The sequence below is a fragment of the Conger conger genome, chromosome 5 (genome assembly GCF_963514075.1).
Source record: "Conger conger chromosome 5, fConCon1.1, whole genome shotgun sequence".
NCBI lineage: Eukaryota > Metazoa > Chordata > Actinopteri > Anguilliformes > Congridae > Conger > Conger conger.
The window spans coordinates 67,099,935-67,116,963 of record NC_083764.1 but is presented as its reverse complement, the minus strand read 5'-3'; the positions used below and the strand labels follow the sequence as shown (position 1 = coordinate 67,116,963).

The 17,029-nt window shown below is 50.8% G+C and overlaps 2 protein-coding genes across 5 annotated transcripts in view; both read right to left on the bottom strand.

Annotated features, from left to right (window-relative positions):
- The window catches only part of LOC133129010 (excitatory amino acid transporter 5-like), a 9,637-nt gene extending 4,720 nt beyond the window's left edge, over window positions 1-4,917 (bottom strand). The window contains exons 1-6 of the mRNA XM_061242814.1: window positions 4,702-4,917; window positions 3,755-3,834; window positions 3,408-3,623; window positions 1,875-1,917; window positions 1,459-1,669; window positions 459-558 (exon numbers count right to left, since the gene is read on the bottom strand). Coding sequence (XP_061098798.1) covers window positions 459-558; window positions 1,459-1,669; window positions 1,875-1,917; window positions 3,408-3,623; window positions 3,755-3,834; window positions 4,702-4,917 — 866 coding nt within the window. The remainder of the gene's footprint in view (window positions 1-458; window positions 559-1,458; window positions 1,670-1,874; window positions 1,918-3,407; window positions 3,624-3,754; window positions 3,835-4,701) is intronic.
- Window positions 4,918-8,584: 3,667 nt separating this feature from the next.
- LOC133129384 (small glutamine-rich tetratricopeptide repeat-containing protein alpha-like) lies at window positions 8,585-16,016 on the bottom strand. 4 transcript variants are annotated; one of them, XM_061243434.1, is made up of 13 exons: window positions 15,932-15,983; window positions 15,342-15,443; window positions 14,843-14,993; window positions 14,648-14,751; window positions 14,299-14,401; window positions 14,044-14,143; window positions 13,834-13,938; window positions 12,018-12,141; window positions 11,034-11,087; window positions 10,839-10,876; window positions 10,296-10,391; window positions 9,889-10,007; window positions 8,585-8,763 (listed from the first exon to the last, which is right to left on the bottom strand). In XM_061243434.1, the coding sequence occupies exons 3-12, from the start codon at window positions 14,940-14,942 to the stop codon at window positions 9,899-9,901; spliced, it is 933 nt and encodes a 310-aa protein (XP_061099418.1). In that variant the 5' UTR covers window positions 14,943-14,993; window positions 15,342-15,443; window positions 15,932-15,983; the 3' UTR covers window positions 8,585-8,763; window positions 9,889-9,898. The 4 variants fall into 4 exon arrangements, with proteins under 4 accessions (XP_061099418.1, XP_061099416.1, XP_061099417.1 ...); XM_061243432.1 differs by having other exon boundaries at window positions 12,018-12,156; window positions 15,932-15,982; XM_061243433.1 differs by lacking the exon at window positions 15,342-15,443 and having other exon boundaries at window positions 12,018-12,156; window positions 15,932-16,016.
- Between the last annotated feature and the right edge of the window lie 1,013 nt (window positions 16,017-17,029).

Below are 17,029 nucleotides of genomic sequence, written 5' to 3'. Positions count from 1 at the left end.
TGAGTGTGTGTGTGTGTGTGTGTGTGTGTGAGTGTGTGTGTGTGTGTGAGTGTGTGAGTGTGTGAGTGTGTGTGTGTGTGAGTGTGTGAGTGTGTGAGTGTGTGAGTGTGTGTGTGTGTGTGTGTGTGTGTGTGTGAGTGTGTGAGTGTGTGAGTGTGTGAGTGTGTGTGAGTGTGTGAGTGTGTGAGTGTGTGTGAGTGTGTGAGTGTGTGAGTGTGTGAGTGTGTGTGTGTGTGTGTGTGTGTGTGTGTGAGTGTGTGAGTGTGTGAGTGTGTGTGTGTGTGAGTGTGTGTGTGTGTGTGTGTGTGTGTGTGTGTGTGAGTGTGTGAGTGTGTGAGTGTGTGTGTGTGTGTGTGTGTGAGTGTGTGAGTGTGTGTGTGTGTGAGTGTGTGTGTGTGTGTGTGTGTGTGTGTGTGTGTGTGAGTGTGTGTGAGAGACATGTGACCTGTGTTACGCACCACATGGCAGCAGCGATGATCTTCATCACACACTCGTTGATACACTGGCACACGCTGACCAATGGCATGCCTCGTTCCCCCATTCTGCCCAGCAGCAGCCCTGGGATCCAAACAAGCGTCAGTTCAGCTCATCTCATTCCCTCACTCATTTCCTGAGCAATCCCTCTACTTTCCCCCAAAATGATTTCTGCCATCAAAAGTACTCCTTGACTTCGGCAAAAGTCATTGGCTGTGTCCAAAACCGCTTCCTATTAGGTAGACCTGTACAACAGCTTTTTAATGAAAATATTTAATCAGCCAATCATGTGGCAGCAACTAAATGCATAAAAGCATGCAGACGTGATCAAGAGGTTCAGCTGTTTTTCAGACCGAAGAAATTTGATCTAAGTGACTTTGACCGTGGAATGATTGTTGGTGCCAGACAGGGTGGATTGAGTATTTCACTGCTGATCTCCTGGGATTTTCATGCACAACAATCTCTAGGGTTTGCAGAGAATGGTGCAAAAAACAAAAAACATTCAGTGAGCAGCAGTTCTGCAGACAGAAACACCTTGTTAATGAGAGATGTCAGAGGAGAAGGGCCAGACTGGTCAAAGCTGACAGGAAGGTGGCAGTAATGCAAATAACCACACATTACAACAGTGCCATGCGGAAGAGCATCTCTGAACACACAACACGCCAAACCTGCAGAAGACTTAATAGTCTAATAAATACCTAAGTGCTCACTGAGTGTACAACCAGTATGCAGTAGTGTACTCGCTAGAGTATGTACTTGTGTACTCGCTAGAGTATGTACTTGTGTACTCGCTAAAGTAGTATGTACTTGTGTACTCGCTAGAGTAGTATGTACTTGTGTACTCGCTAGAGTATGTAATGTGTACTCGCTAGTTGGCAAGCAAGTCGTCAGTCGCTCACGACCATTGTGCATTGTTGATCGCTGAGATGACGTGACCCGGCCCTGTGATTGGCTGCTGCCGGCGGCTGGTGGGCGTGGCCTCACCCATGGTGGCAGAGAAGACGACCACGCCCAGCACGTTCATCTGCTTGCTGTAGCCGGGCGCGATGCGGTACTCCACCTCCGGGGCGGGCGTGATGTGCAGGAAGACCGGCCGCCGGAGCTCAGGGTCCGCGTCGTCCGGCATCAGGTACACGTGGTTCAGCGGCACCGCCTTATCCACGGCCTTCACCAGCGGCAGCAGGTCTGTCTTATACTGCGGGGTCAGGGGTCAGGGGTCAGCGGCAGCAGGTCTGTCTTATACTTCAGGGGTCAGAGGTCAGGGGCAGCAGGTCTGTCTTATACTGCGCGGGGTCAGGGGTCAGGGGCAGCAGGTCTGTCTTATACTGTGGGGTCAGAAGTCAGGGGCCAGCTGAAGCAGCACGATTGGTTAATTTTAAAGGGGTTAACCTTTTGCCTACCTGTTGAAAAGTTGCTTCGACCAGATTGGCTGGAATCATGTTCCTTGGAAAGAATGAGATGGGGAAACGATTAACAAACGGAGCAAAAAAAGAACAGAGGGGTGGGGTACCCATCGCTCCCAGTGCAGGAGAGCGAGAGAGAGAGAGAAAGAGAGAAAGAGAGAGAGAGAGAGGGGGGGGAAGGGGAGAGAGAGAGGGGGGGGGAAGGGGAGAGAGAGAGGGGGGGGGAAGGGGAGAGAGAGAGGGAGGGGGGGAGGGGGGGAGGGGGACAGACACAGAGCTCAAAGCTCTTGGCAGGAAACTGGTGCCCCAGCGTTGCCCACGGTTACGTCTTTCTCTCTAGACTCCACAAACGTGGAGAAAGGGGAGGAGCTACCAAAGGGGGTTAGGGGTTAGGGGCTAGGGGCTTGGCTGGGCTTTAGAGCTGGGGGTTAAGTAGTTTGGGGGGTTTTTGGGTTATGGTGATCTCTCTTGAGACCACAGATGCTGACGATGATGTCCTGGGGATTCCCGTGGATGGCGTGTCTGCTGGACACGCTGCAGGGGCCACTGTGGGTCTGGGAGGACACGTGAGGTACGCAGCCCGGGGACGATCACAGCCTCTCTGTCTGAGGCCCCGCCCTTCATCGGTTTGCTTTTGTTCGCCTATTTTATGCTCACCTGCCGCAGATTCAAATGGAGTTTAAATTAATCTATTGATTTTCACACTTTTAATGAGGAATCGGACTCAAGCACATGCCCTGCATCTGCTACCTTCCCCACAAGGCATGGCGTGTCACCAGATCTGCAAAGCCGATTGGCTGGGATTCCTGTTCACTTCCTGCTGAATGATTGCTCTGTGACTCCAGTGAAGTGTGTTCCACACTGCAGTCCGCCCTATGGGTTCAGCAGCGGCTGTCATTCTGGACATTATCACGATGTAAAAATGAATCATCTGTCTATATATCTAAAGCACACCTATAGGCTCCACGTGCCTATGTCACCTGTGGCTATGTCACATGTGGCTATGTCACCTGTGGCTATGTCACATATGGCTATGTCACATAGAACCCATTCCACATTAGAGTACAAGAATGTCTGTCAGAGAGAAGACCATTCAGCCCATCTAGATCATGAGAACACATACTGAGGAGAACAGGTCATTCAGCCCATCTAGAACATGAGAACAGGTCATTCAGCCCATCTAGAACATGAGAACAGGTTGTTCAGCCCATCTAGAACATGAGAACAGGTCATTCAGCCCATCTAGAACATGAGAACAGGTAATTCAGCCCATCTAGAACATGAGAACAGGTCATTCAGCCCATCTAGAACATGAGAACAGGTTGTTCAGCCCATCTAGAACATGAGAACAGGTTGTTCAGCCCATCTAGAACATGAGAACAGGTCATTCAGCCCATCTAGAACATGAGAACAGGTCATTCAGCCCATCTAGAACATGAGAACGGGTCATTCAGCCCATCTAGAACATGAGAACGGGTCATTCAGCCCATCTAGAACATGAGCACATAATGAGGAGAGCACGTGACCCACCGGATGAGGTCGAGCAGGGCGTCGGCTGAGGTCATGACGGGCCCGTTGCCGTGGTGATGGGTGTCCTTCTCGGTGCCGGTGCCCGGGTGTATGGTGGTTACCAGGACGATGCCCACGATGACGGCGATGAAGGTGGTCCACAGGTAGTAGGTGATGGTGAGGATGCCCATGCGTCCGCTGGCCTTGGTGTCCATCGCTGACAGACCCGACATCAGACTGCAGCCGGAAGGTCAGGGTCCATTTCACACGCATACACTTTAAACTGGTTTTACTGGGTACGGGGGGGGGGGGGCGGATTCTGATTGGTGGAACGTGGGGGATAGGGAGTTCTGATTGGTGGAGCTCACCTGGACGTGATTAGCGGGAGGATCAGCATTTTCAGGATGCGCATGAGTAGCTCCCCCGGGAAGGAGAAGTAGATTTTGGCCTGAGGATGAAAAACAACATTACCCCTCACCCTGTACCCTGTACCCCTCACCCTGTACCCTGTGCCCCTCACCCTGTACCCTGTACCCCGTGCCCCTCACCCTGTGCCCTTTACCCCTCACCCTGTGCCCTGTGCCCCTCACCCTGTGCCCCTCACCGACTACAGGTTGCCCTCAATTTGGGCAAAATCATTAGCATTGGGGGTTTCAGGTTTCTTTTAAATGATGTTTTACATGAAACTCGTACTTGCTATTTGTGTGTATTTTTAAATTAGTTTGTTGCAATTCTGTGGAATTTGAATGTATATTGACTGTACTGTAGTCTGAGGTAGCACCATTGTAAAAGAAGGCTTTGCCCATCCTGAGCTTGTTGTTTTTTTGCCTTTTGTCCCTTTTTTATTGTCTGTAGTGAAGGAAAAAGGTGTTTGTTAGCAGTGGTGTGGTGTTTGTTAGCGGTGGTGTGGTGTTTGTTAGCGGTGGTGTTTGTTGGTGAGGTGTTTGTTAGCGGTGGCGTGGTGTTTGTTGGTGTGGTGTTTGTTAGCGGTGGTGTGGTGTTTGTTGGTGTGGTGTTTGTTAGCGGTGGTGTGGTGTTTGTTGGTGTGGGGTTTGTTAGTGGTGGTGTTTGTTGGTGAGGTGTTTGTTAGCGGTGGCGTGGTGTTTGTTGGTGTGGTGTTTGTTAGTGGTGGTGTTTGTTGGTGAGGTGTTTGTTAGCGGTGGCGTGGTGTTTGTTGGTGTGGTGTTTGTTAGCAGTGGTGTGGTGTTTGTTGGTGTGGTGTTTGTTAGCGGTGGTGTGGTGTTTGTTAGTGGTGGTGTTTGTTAGCGGTGGCGTGGTGTTTGTTTGTGGTGTGGTGTTCGTTCGCGCTGTGTACCTGCGTGGAGAGATGTAGAGACCTGAGCAGGAAGCCCAGGACGCAGCCGGTCAGCACGGCGAGGATGGACAGAGTCAGCAGGCCGTTCTCCTGGCAGTACTCCCTGATCCACTGCCCCAGGCGGCGCAGGAGGCTCTTCCAGCGCTCCAGCACCACCCTCCCCCGGCCCGGTGCAGAGGGGCCGGCTCCGTCCTCCTCGATCAGCTTCTCCTCCATAACAACGACCCCCGACCCCCCGTGGGCCGGTGTGAAGCCGCTCTGTCAGCGGGATTAAAGGCAGGGGCGGGAGGGCGGGAGGGCGGGAGCTAATTCCCCGGCAGCACGGCCAGGGCTGCTTAGCGCTGCTGAGGGAAGCCATAATTGCTGCTAACGCCTCGCAGAGCCGCGGCCAGTGACACCGTGAGGATTAACAGGGGAGGGAGTGCGTTTCTGTTGCCCACGTGATCCACAGGGAGCTTTCAGGTCCCTGTTGACAGTTTCGGGAATCGGGACAAGCTGAGGGCTCTGTTAAGAGTGTATTGGGCCACGGTTCTGCCACGGTTCTGCCCTCCCTGTGCAAGAGCGCTCGCCAAATTAATAAACAGACAAAACCATCTCTCCTGGGTCACCAGCCGTCCGTTACCGTACGCGGCGTGTGAACCCAGCGCATTCATAACGCCCCAGATCCTTCACGGTGAGTGAGGCTGGGCTGTGCTCCTGCCCTCTGGGTGAATATTTATTTGGAACATCTGCATTGATTATAGAGCCTTCTTCTGTTACTCCCTCCTCTGTGTATCAGAGGCGTCAATGAAAGCAAACTGACCTGCTTAAAGCATCGGCCGGTTAATCCAACCGGACGTGCAAGCACACGTGATGGACACGCGTGTGCGTGTTTGTGTGTGCGTTTGTTCTGCACGCCACCTAAAACCTCTTAAGGTGTGAGCCTGTTCTAATCTCCGGTGTACTTAGTGTTCAGTGTTCCTGCAGCACCTTTTAGACCAGGGGTGTCCAATCTGATCCAGAAAGGGCCGGTGTGCGTGCAGGTTGTTGTTGTTTTAGCACAGGACTAAGACGGCGGATTCTACTCATCAAGGTCTTGATTAAAGACCACGATTAGTTCATTAGTATAACCAGGTGTGTTACTGCTGGATGAGATTGGACACCTCTGTTTTAGGCGCCTCCCAGCCTGGCTCCCCTGTGCGTGCTGGTCTTCATTCCAACCACAGTCTCAACCCCACAAATTTAACACGCCGTTGATTTTTCTTAATTTGGCGCTTTTTGTGTTTGGTGAGAGGTTTTGTGTCTGTGGAGATTATCTCAATCAACCGTTCAAAGCGGATTTAGAGAGCAACAATATAGAGGCTATACCACAAGATGCAAACCACTCATCAGTAGTAAGAATTGGATTACAATTTGCAACGTAGAGATGCACCAAAATTGTACTGGAACAAAGTTTTACTGACTGAGACCAAGATTAACTATCAAACTGATAGAAGGCCAAAGTGTGGAGAAAGAAGGGATCTGCTCATGATCCAAAAGCATACAAGCTCATCAGTGAAGCACGGTGGAGGAAGTGTCATGGCTTGGGCTTGCATGGCTGCTTCTGGAGTGGGCTCCCTACACTACATTACATTATTGGCATTTGGCAGACGCTCTTATCCAGAGCGACGTACAACAAAGTGCATACCCATAACCAGGGATAAGTTCGCTGAAAAGACCCTAGAGGGAAATACAATTTAAACTGCTAATCTTTAGTGATGATATAACTTTAGTGATGATATAACTCATGATGGTAGCAGCAGGATGAATTCAGAAGTCTACAAAAACATTCTGTCTGCCAACTTGCAGAGAAATTAGTTCAAACTAATTTGGAGGAACTTCATGCAGCACGATGACCCAAAACACACTGCTAACACAATAAAGGACTTCATTTGGGAGAAAAAGTGGAAGGTTTCAACTGGCCAAGTTCATCACCAGACCTCAAAATGATTGGGCATGCAATTCCCCTCTTGAAGAGGAGATTGGAGGGCGAAACCCCCGAAACGAACAACTACTGAGAGGCTGCAGCAAAAACCTGGAAAAGCATCGCAGAAGAAGAATCAACAGATTGGTGATGTCAACTTGATAGTTATTCCAAGCAAGGGATATTCTACCAAATATTAAGTGTTATTTACTTTCATTTACATAAATACCCTTGGTTACAATAATTTCGCTCACCTAAAAATTGAGTGGTCTGATGCCAAAGGTGCTATATTCCAAGTAGTTTAACACATCTTTTTATCTCAACCCCAAATGTATTCAGTCTATTGCAAAAACAAAGGAATAGGCTTTGCTGTTCCAATACTTTTGGAGGGGGTTGTAGCTCAGGAACCAGGGAAATACTTGCACAGCTTCAAAATGTTTATGGCAAGAAATTATGAAAAGAAATGTGTCACAGGTCTGATTTCACCCTTATGTAGCTTTATTTGGAAAAACGAAAACACTTTACCAGACCAAAAACAGTTTGGCACAACAGGCAAAAAAAGGAAACCTGGATTTGGATCCCAGCAGATCCCATGGCTGTGGTGTAGGCTGTGGTTCATCCTGAGCATGGTGCTTTACCACGCCCAAACACCGCAAAGGCATGAAAGTACAAACAACCCCATCCTGTCCTGTCAATTACACAGCACTATACACACCTGCCCCCAACGGCTAACGCAGCTGTACAGCTGTGTCACTGTGGCTAACGCAGTGTGTGTGTGTGTGTGTGTGTGTGTGTGTGTGTCAGTCCTGTAGAGCTGCGTCACTGTGGCTAACGCAGTGTGTGTGTGTGTGTGTGTGTGTGTCAGTCCTGTAGAGCTGCGTCACTGTGGCTAACACAGTGTGTGTGTGTGTGTGTGTGTGTCAGTCCTGTAGAGCTGCGTCACTGTGGCTAACACAGTGTGTGTGTGTGTGTGTGTGTGTCAGTCCTGTAGAGCTGTGTCACTGTGGCTAACGCAGTGTGTGTGTGTGTGTGTGTGTGTGTCAGTCCTGTAGAGCTGTGTCACTGTGGCTAACACAGTGTGTGTGTGTGTGTGTGTGTGTGTCAGTCCTGTAGAGCTGTGTCACTGTGGCTAACACAGTGTGTGTGTGTGTGTGTGTGTGTCAGTCCTGTAGAGCTGCGTCACTGTGGCTAACACAGTGTGTGTGTGTGTGTGTGTGTGTCAGTCCTGTAGAGCTGTGTCACTGTGGCTAACGCAGTGTGTGTGTGTGTGTGTGTGTGTCAGTCCTGTAGAGCTGTGTCACTGTGGCTAACACAGTGTGTGTGTGTGTGTGTGTGTGTGTCAGTCCTGTAGAGCTGTGTCACTGTGGCTAACACAGTGTGTGTGTGTGTGTGTGTGTGTGTGTGTGTCAGTCCTGTAGAGCTGCGTCACTGTGGCTAACACAGTGTGTGTGTGTGTCAGTCCTGTAGAGCTGTGTCACTGTGGCTAACACAGTGTGTGTGTGTGTGTGTGTGTGTGTGTGTGTGTGTGTGTGTGTGTCAGTCCTGTAGAGCTGTGTCACTGTGGCTAACACAGTGTGTGTGTGTGTGTGTGTGTGTGTCAGTCCTGTAGAGCTGTGTCACTGTGGCTAACACAGTGTGTGTGTGTGTGTGTGTGTGTGTCAGTCCTGTAGAGCTGTGTCACTGTGGCTAACACAGTGCGTGTGTGTGTGTGTGTGTGTCAGTCCTGTAGAGCTGTGTCACTGTGGCTAACACAGTGTGTGTGTGTGTGTGTGTGTGTGTGTGTCAGTCCTGTAGAGCTGTGACCAGGCAGGGAAAAACAGGTTGTCCTTCCTGTTGTTGGTTTTCAGGTTGTAGAGTTTATATGAGTTATGTTGATTGTTCTCATGTTGTTGGGCCTTTGTAGTGCTGTTGTTATGTTCTTGTTGGGTCTTTTTCTTCTCCTTTGTATTTAGATGATGGGTAAGAAAAAAACAACTGGACCAGACATGCAAGTCATTTTTTTCCAAACCAAAAAAAACAAACAAAAAACCCGTCTCCCTGTTCATGTAAAACCCCTTTCTTCACAGTTCCAAAAAGTGATTAAGATGGCTGAGGACAGCCTGTCTTCACATCAAACTCACCTGCCAAGAAACGAGACAGAAGGAGAAATGAACAACACATTTAAGCGTTCAGATGAATGTATGTACACAGGTATGGTTCTGAATGGGCGGGGCTAAGTGAGGCTGGGCGGGGCTGTAGGGTGTGGCCCAACCAAGTGGGCGGGGCCAAGAGGGTGGGGCTTGTGGGGCGGAGCTGTGCTGTGGGTGTGGTTATTGGGTGTGGCTAAGCGGGGCGGGGCTGTGGGTGTGGCTAAGCGGGGCGGGGCTGTGGGTGTGGCTAAGCGGGGCGGGGCTGTGGGTGTGGCTAAGCGGGGCGGGGCTGTGGGTGTGGCTAAGCGGGGCGGGGCTGTGGGTGTGGCTAAGCGGGGCTGGGCTGTGGGTGTGGCTAAGCGGGGCGGGGCTGTGGGTGTGGCTAAGCGGGGCGGGGCTGTGGGTGTGGCTAAGCGGGGCGGGGCTGTGGGTGTGGCTAAGCGGGGCGGGGCTGTGGGTGTGGCTAAGCGGGGCGGGGCTGTGGGTGTGGCTAAGCGGGGCGGGGCAGGGCTGTGGGTGTGGCTAAGCGGGGCTGGGCTGTGGGTGTGGCTAAGCGGGGCGGGGCTGTGGGTGTGGCTAAGCGGGGCGGGGCTGTGGGTGTGGCTAAGCGGGGCGGGGCTGTGGGTGTGGCTAAGCGGGGCTGGGATGTGGGTGTGGCTAAGCGGGGCGGGGCTGTGGGTGTGGCTAAGCGGGGCGGGGCTGTGGGTGTGGCTAAGCGGGGCGGGGCTGTGGGTGTGGCTAAGCGGGGCGGGGCTGTGGGTGTGGCTAAGCGGGGCGGGGCTGTGGGTGTGGCTAAGCGGGGCGGGGCTGTGGGTGTGGCTAAGCGGGGCGGGGCTGTGGGTGTGGCTAAGCGGGGCTGGGATGTGGGTGTGGCTAAGCGGGGCGGGGCTGTGGGTGTGGCTAAGCGGGGCGGGGCTGTGGGTGTGGCTAAGCGGGGCGGGGCTGTGGGTGTGGCTAAGCGGGGCGGGGCTGTGGGTGTGGCTAAGCGGGGCGGGGCTGTGGGTGTGGCTAAGCGGGGCAGGGCTGTGGGTGTGGCTAAGCGGGGCGGGGCTGTGGGTGTGGCTAAGCGGGGCGGGGCTGTGGTTATTGGGCGGGGCTCTCGGGGGCGGGGCTTACAGGGGCGGGGTCACTGCTCCTCCTGGCTGGCGCTGGGGGGGCGGCTGCGGATGTGACTCCTCAGCTCCTCGATGAGCTCGGGGTTCTGCTGCTGCATCTGCTGCGCGAAATCCTGCCCCCTGCAGCCAATCACACACAGCGCACAGACACAGCCAATCACACACAGCGCACAGACTCAGCCAATCACACACAGCGCACAGACACAGCCAATCACACACAGCGCACAGACACACTCAGCCAATCACACAGCGCACAGACGCACTCAGCCAATCACACACAGCCAATCACACACAGCACACAGACACACACAGCCAATCACACACAGTGTAGAGACACACACAGCCAATCACACACAGCGCACAGACACACTCAGCCAATCACACGTCTTCCTGCGCGCGTAAACTCACGCTTGGATGAGGCCGGAAAGGTCGTTTGATCCCGGCGTTCCAGGGGTGGCGCCACTTCCCTGGGAGCTGTACATTCCGGACATCATTCCAGACATCCTGAGGGACCAAGCACGTGTGCGTAATATTACCCAGCGACGTCACTGAACGCGTTATCCAAACGTTTCGATTTTGACGAAGAAATACCAACCTTACAGTTTTGAACCGGGATTTACTGAGAGGTGGGAACAGCCTGTCTCACTCACAGCCTCTGCGGCCGCAAACGGGATGGAGGGCAACGTCGGCAAGAGCTGCAGGCGAGGGTTATGATAGGCAGGGATTCAAACTCCGTGCTCCTCCACCGTCTCTCTCTCACACAATTCTTCCTCTAAATTCCGGTTCAAAACTGTAAAGTTGTATTTCTTTGTCAAAATCGTTGGCCTTCGTGACAATGAAGAGTCTGACTGGCACACCCACCTCATCCCTTCTGAAACTGATGAATATTAACATTATAATAAATATTATATTCAACTATTTACACAGGACGCTTTTCAACATTCCACTCACATCTGCTGAACTTGAGGGTTGTTCATTAGATTAGCTGCCTGAAAAGAAAAAGCAAAAAACACAAATGAGTAATTTCTGTCTGTTAAACCCATCACTGCGGTCAGTGGCAGCTGTTTTAAACGCCGTACAGAAGTAGCCATAGTACCGACGTTTAGCACGAGATGAGAGCAGAGCCCGTTAGAGATGTCCTCTTACCATGCTCATGAAGTTTGGGTTACTTAGGAATCCAGCTAGGTCAACTCCTCCTGTCTGGGAGGGAGAGGGACAGAGGGAGAGTTCACACAAAACAAACAACGCAGAGCTAAAGCTTTCAAAATGGCAGATTACTTGCATATTGCATTTTAATTTGGTAGATTGTGTCTCATGGCAAACACAGTTGTAGCAAAAAGACGAAAAGCATCTTCTGGATTGATAATACCATGCTGCAGTACGGTATATGGCAGCACGGTATAGGGCAGTACTTCTTCCTGGTTTTCATTTCAACCCTAATTCAGCACGCCTGACTCTGCTTATTAGCAGCTCACTGAGATCCATCTGTTGAATGAGGTGTGACTTTGTTGGGGTTGGAGTGAAAACCTACAGGACGGTAACAGGATCAGGAACAGCGTTGGCCAGCCCTGGGCCCTGTTTCATAAAGCAGGATTTCTGAGTTAGCTGGATAAGTGCTTTGTGGGCACAGTTATCCAGCTAACTCAGTAATCCTGTTTTGTGAAACGGCCAGGGATGTAGCGTAATGCTGTAGGGAGCAGGGGTTAGGGGTTAGGTTTAGGTGTAGGGAGCACGGGTTAGGGGTTAGGGTTAGGTGTAGGGAGCAGGGGTTAGGGGTTAGGGTTAGGTCTAGGGAGCACGGGTTAGGGGTTAGGGGTTAGGTGTAGGGAGCATGGGTTAGGGGTTAGGTGTAGGGAGCAGGGGTTAGGGTTAGGTGTAGGGGTTAGGGTTAGGTGTAGGGAGCACGGGTTAGGGAGCAGGGGTTAGGGGTTAGGGGTTAGGTGTAGGGAGCACGGGTTAGGGTTAGGGTTAGGTGTAGGGAGCACGGGTTAGGGTTAGGGGTTAGATGTAGGGAGCACGGGTTAGGGTTAGGGTTAGGTGTAGGGAGCACGGGTTAGGGTTAGATGTAGGGAGCACGGGTTAGGGAGCAGGGGTTAGGGGTTGGGGGTTTCAGGTTCAGCGCAGACTCACTGGGCTCGGCGTCTCCTTCATCTTCTGCTCGGCGATCTTCAGGTTGGATCTGTAGGTGTCGTTCTCTGGGTCCAGCTCCAGCGCTCTCCTGTAGTACCCCACCGCCTCCGCATGTCTGTTCAAGCTGGCCAGAGCCAGCCTTGTACACACACACACACACACCACACACACACCACACACACCACACACACCACACACGCACACACACACCACACACACACCACACACACACCACGCACACGCACACGCACATACATACACATACATACACATACATACACATACATACACACACACACACACACACCACACACACACGCACACACACGCACACACACACACACGCACACACACGCACAAACACCACACACACACCACACACACCACACACACACACACACACACACACACAAACACCACACACACGCACACACACACACACACACGCACACACCACACGCGCACACGCACACGCACACACGCACACACACACACACACACCACACACACACACACACGCACACGCACGCACACGCACGCACACGCACACGCACACACATACACACACATACACACACGCACACACACACACCACACGCGCACACACGCACACCACACACAAACACCACACACACACACACGCACGCACGCACGCACACGCACACACGCACACACACACACACACACACACACACACACACACACACACACACACCACACACCACACACACACACACACACACACACACACACACACATACCACACACACACACACACACACACACACAGTAATGTTAGAGATTTACATCTCACAGGTCTGCCAGCAGGTGAGCCCTGCGTAATCTCCCCATCGACCGGCCACACAACCAGAACATCCAGGGATCCAAATCACCACATTTCCATGTTCAGCTGCCTCCCCCCTCCCCCCTCATCCCCGCAGGAGGGGGGTTTCCAGCGCAAAAGGAGAAATATCACAGATGAAAAGCAGTACACGGGTGTTCTCCTTTAGAAAGGGCCACCTCGCCCCCTGCAGCACACACCCCCATCCGCCTGTCCTCCAGCGACCTGTCCTACAGCGGCCCCTCAGCCAAATCAGCATTTAAAACCCACCAAGCTCTCGGGAGCCAGTCAAATCCCTGCACATTAGCAAACCACGTAAAAAAAAAAAGAAAAAAAAGAAATGTTACTTGCTAAATTTGTACAATTAGCTAGCTACCACCTCAGATATTCTAAATAGTACATATTCTGTGTTGTATTTGTGATGAGTGTCCTCATACAATATGTAGTGTCCTTTATTCTAGTATGTCATTTGGTGTCTTGAGTATGCATCACCTTTGTACCGTGGTTTTACTGTTTTTTTTTATCTTGCTGAAAGATAAACATGCACAGTAGGGAGCGGTGGATCCGGAGGTTGATCATTTATATGCCAGGTTTTTCAAAATAATACTCAAGCAAATGATGCACTAATGTTTCCTCACTCAAGAACTCTTCGGGCTCCTGGCTGCTGGCCTCTAGCTCCTTGAAGGTTTGGAATTTCCTTAAAGATGGCAGACCTCGATCAATTTCCAGGTCAGGCAAGGGACAAGGAGACAGGAGGTGAAAAAGCCATTGAAATGACCGACGGCAGCCATGTTTGTAGGGGGCAATGGAGACAGACGGCCATGTTTATAAGGGGCAGTGGAGACAGGCGGCCATATTTATAAGGGGCAGTGGAGACAGGCGGCCATATTTATAAGGGGCAGTGGAGACAGGCGGCCATGTTTGTAGGGGGCAGAGGAGACAGGCGGCCATGTCTGTGAGTGGCGCTGGACCTACCCCATCCTGCCGTAGGCCTTGCTGTAGGTGGGGTCGATGACGATGGCGCGCTCACAGTCCGTCACCGCGCCGGCGTAGTTGCCCATTTTGCTGTACGCTGCGGCCCTGGAACACCGAAACAAACAGGGCACCGCACCGTTACCATGGAACCGCACCGTTACCATGGAGACGGGAGTGTGCGGGAATCCCGTGCAGGAACGCCATGCGTACCGGTTACAGAAGTAAACGGCGTTCTCCGGGTTTATCTTTATGGCTCTGGAGTAGAAGCCCACCGCTGCACCAAAGTTCTCCTGCTTCATCTCTTCATTACCTGAGACAGAGAGAGAGAGAGAGAGAGAGAGAGAGAGAGAGAGAGAGAGAGAGACTCAAAGTGCTATGCAGGAGGAGTGCTATTTGCATCTCTGCACACACACACACGCCTGTGCACACACACACACACACACACACACACACACACACACTAACCCTCTGATTTGAGTTTCTCAGCTCGTGCCAGCTCTTCCTGGGTTGGCTCGTGTCGGAGGGGGTCTGCCTCTACCTGGGGGGTCTCAGTCTCTGCATCCGGAGTCTGAAACACACACACACACACACACACACACACACACACACACACACACACACACACACACACACACACACACATTACCCTGTGCAACCCAGGGCATTGACATTTACATTTTCCACATTTACATTTTCTTCTAAAAGCCGGATCTCCGGCAGAGAGTGGAGAGAAGGTAGAGTCTCACTCACACACACACGCGCACACACACACACACACACACACACACACACACGTTACAGCCCGCATTCTCACCTGGAGTGTGGCAGACGCGAATATCTCCGGCAGAGTCTCGGCGACCGCCAGGGCCCGGTCGTCGGCAGACACACCGAACGCCGTCTCCAGGCACTGCACAGCCACTGCGCACGCAAACACAAGGCTTAATAAACCTGTTCTGCACCTCCAGTGATGAAGCCACGCTCAATGTGCTCACGGCAGCAGGCCTCCTACCTTCTAAGCTCTCCTGCGCGTCCGCAGACAGGTTCCCGGAGCCCAGCTCAGTGTGGAGGAACTGAATTATCGAAAAGGCCAGACGTTTTGTGTCGGCCATCTTGGTCTAACGCGCCGACCGCACTCAGAATGGAGCGTTTGGTGTGGTGCCCTGAAACAAAGTTAAAAAAAAAATTATTAAAGAAAAAACCGTAATGACACACACGTCACACTTGTGCGCGGAAACACTAAACCCGTTTTCCCCACATGCTTAACCACACAGTGAACTGTCAGAGCCACAACACGGACAGCGAGTAAAATTGATATCCGTCTTACCCAAGTAACATTCCCAGTGGAGAAACGTGCTGCTGATTGCAACTAATTTACAGGTGAAGTAGTCAAGATGGACCCGTTCAATCTGCGGTTATAGCGCATATTTAATACGATTTAACATTTTGTATCACACCGGTGCGATCTATCATTGAATAACGGAATAAAATGCCAGGGAACAGAATCTTACAGTGACAGGTGTGTGTAATCCACGAGATGACGGCATGCGCTGCACTCGGGAGCATGCGCTCTCCATCCAGTATCATGAATTTACGGGAAGCAGGAAACGATGCTATATTTGGCAGAATACCACAACATGTCGCTTCGTTTTTTTAAACTGATCAGTTTACGCAGACAACTGCCCAAAAATACTGTTGCGATTGCTTGCAGTCTGCTTATAGCCGTTAGCATGCTAGCTCAAATCGCCCCAGTTCCTTTGCTTTAAAAAAACTGTCAGGCAAGCTAGCCACTTATATTATAATTAAGAGAAAGAAGCTAAAATCAACACCAACATGGCTATGACTAAATACCAATCCACATATTGGGGATTTGTTGGAGCTGTCAAGCTGACTGGCTTCGCTGGCTACCGAGCAAACACATGTCAAAAAAAACAAAGGCATTTTCAGTTAACGCTGGCTAGCTAGCTACCGTGTCCCTCGAAATGGATCGGAGAGATTTACACTTAACCATTTTTATTTTAATAATTGAGAGTTTCAAACCGGGCGCATTCGTATGTGTTTGTTAGATTTTGGGATTCGCGTTGGAAAAGTTCATTCTTACCTCCTTGTCTCGGGTCTGTGTAGTTCTGGAAGTACGTGGGGGACGGGTCGCGTCGCTTGTCATATACGTCAAACTCAGGATGGGCGGGTCCAGGCTGCCACAACTCGGTTTTACTCCGTTTATCAAGATGATGTAGTGTAATATATCACCAGCAGTACCGCTACTGCTCCTAACTGATACAATTTGAATTAATCATAATGTAATGCCCAGCGTGGAATAGTGCACATATATTGTCTAAACTTGAGTCGATTATGTATTTCCACTGTATTCTTTCAAATAGCCATTTGTTGACATTTGAAAGAAGCCAAAATTACTCTATTTGATGACGAAAGCTCGCCATAAGCGGGTGGTGGGGGCGTATGGGGGGTGGGGATGTTATTTGGAAAAAAGAAAAGAAAAGCTTATTGAATAGATAATTACTTTCTTTTCTCATACTGAAAGTAAGACAACAATAAAACGCAACCGTAGAAGGCACACGATTGCTGAGAAGCATTTACACAACATTACATTCATTTAGCGGATGCTGCTGTCTAAAGGTGGTGGTGTTCACAAGGTTAGTTAAAACATTGTGAGATTCATTCATTAATTCATTTTAACTCCGCTCTCTGGTCAGTACAGGTGCTGGTATGTTAATTTCTCTGAGATGTTGGGGAGAGTAAGTAAGAATAGGGCGGCCATTTCCTCCTGTTTATCGTGGGCAGCACTCTGGCAGCTGCATGTTGTATTTGTAATATAATAAAAATATGTTAACTGAGATCTATATTCTATATTCTAAATAGATTATACATCTATTTAATTTATGAAGTATAAATCGAACAGCGATTGAGTATAAACCAGCGTTTAATAAGCACAATGTGACAGCTGGATCTTAGATCAACATCGACGCACAGCGCTATCTATAGTATAGTGCTGGTATTTATTTGGTTCAGAAGAAACACTGCCCCCTGCTGGTTAAAAGCGCACCCGTTCCGGCAGCTGTTCTAATCTCGGAGCAGTTTTTATTGTTTGCTGGGACACTTGATGAAATGAAAATGAGATGAACAGACATAGTTCAGTCTACCCAGGTACATTTTTATTATTGATTTTGGACAGTTACTT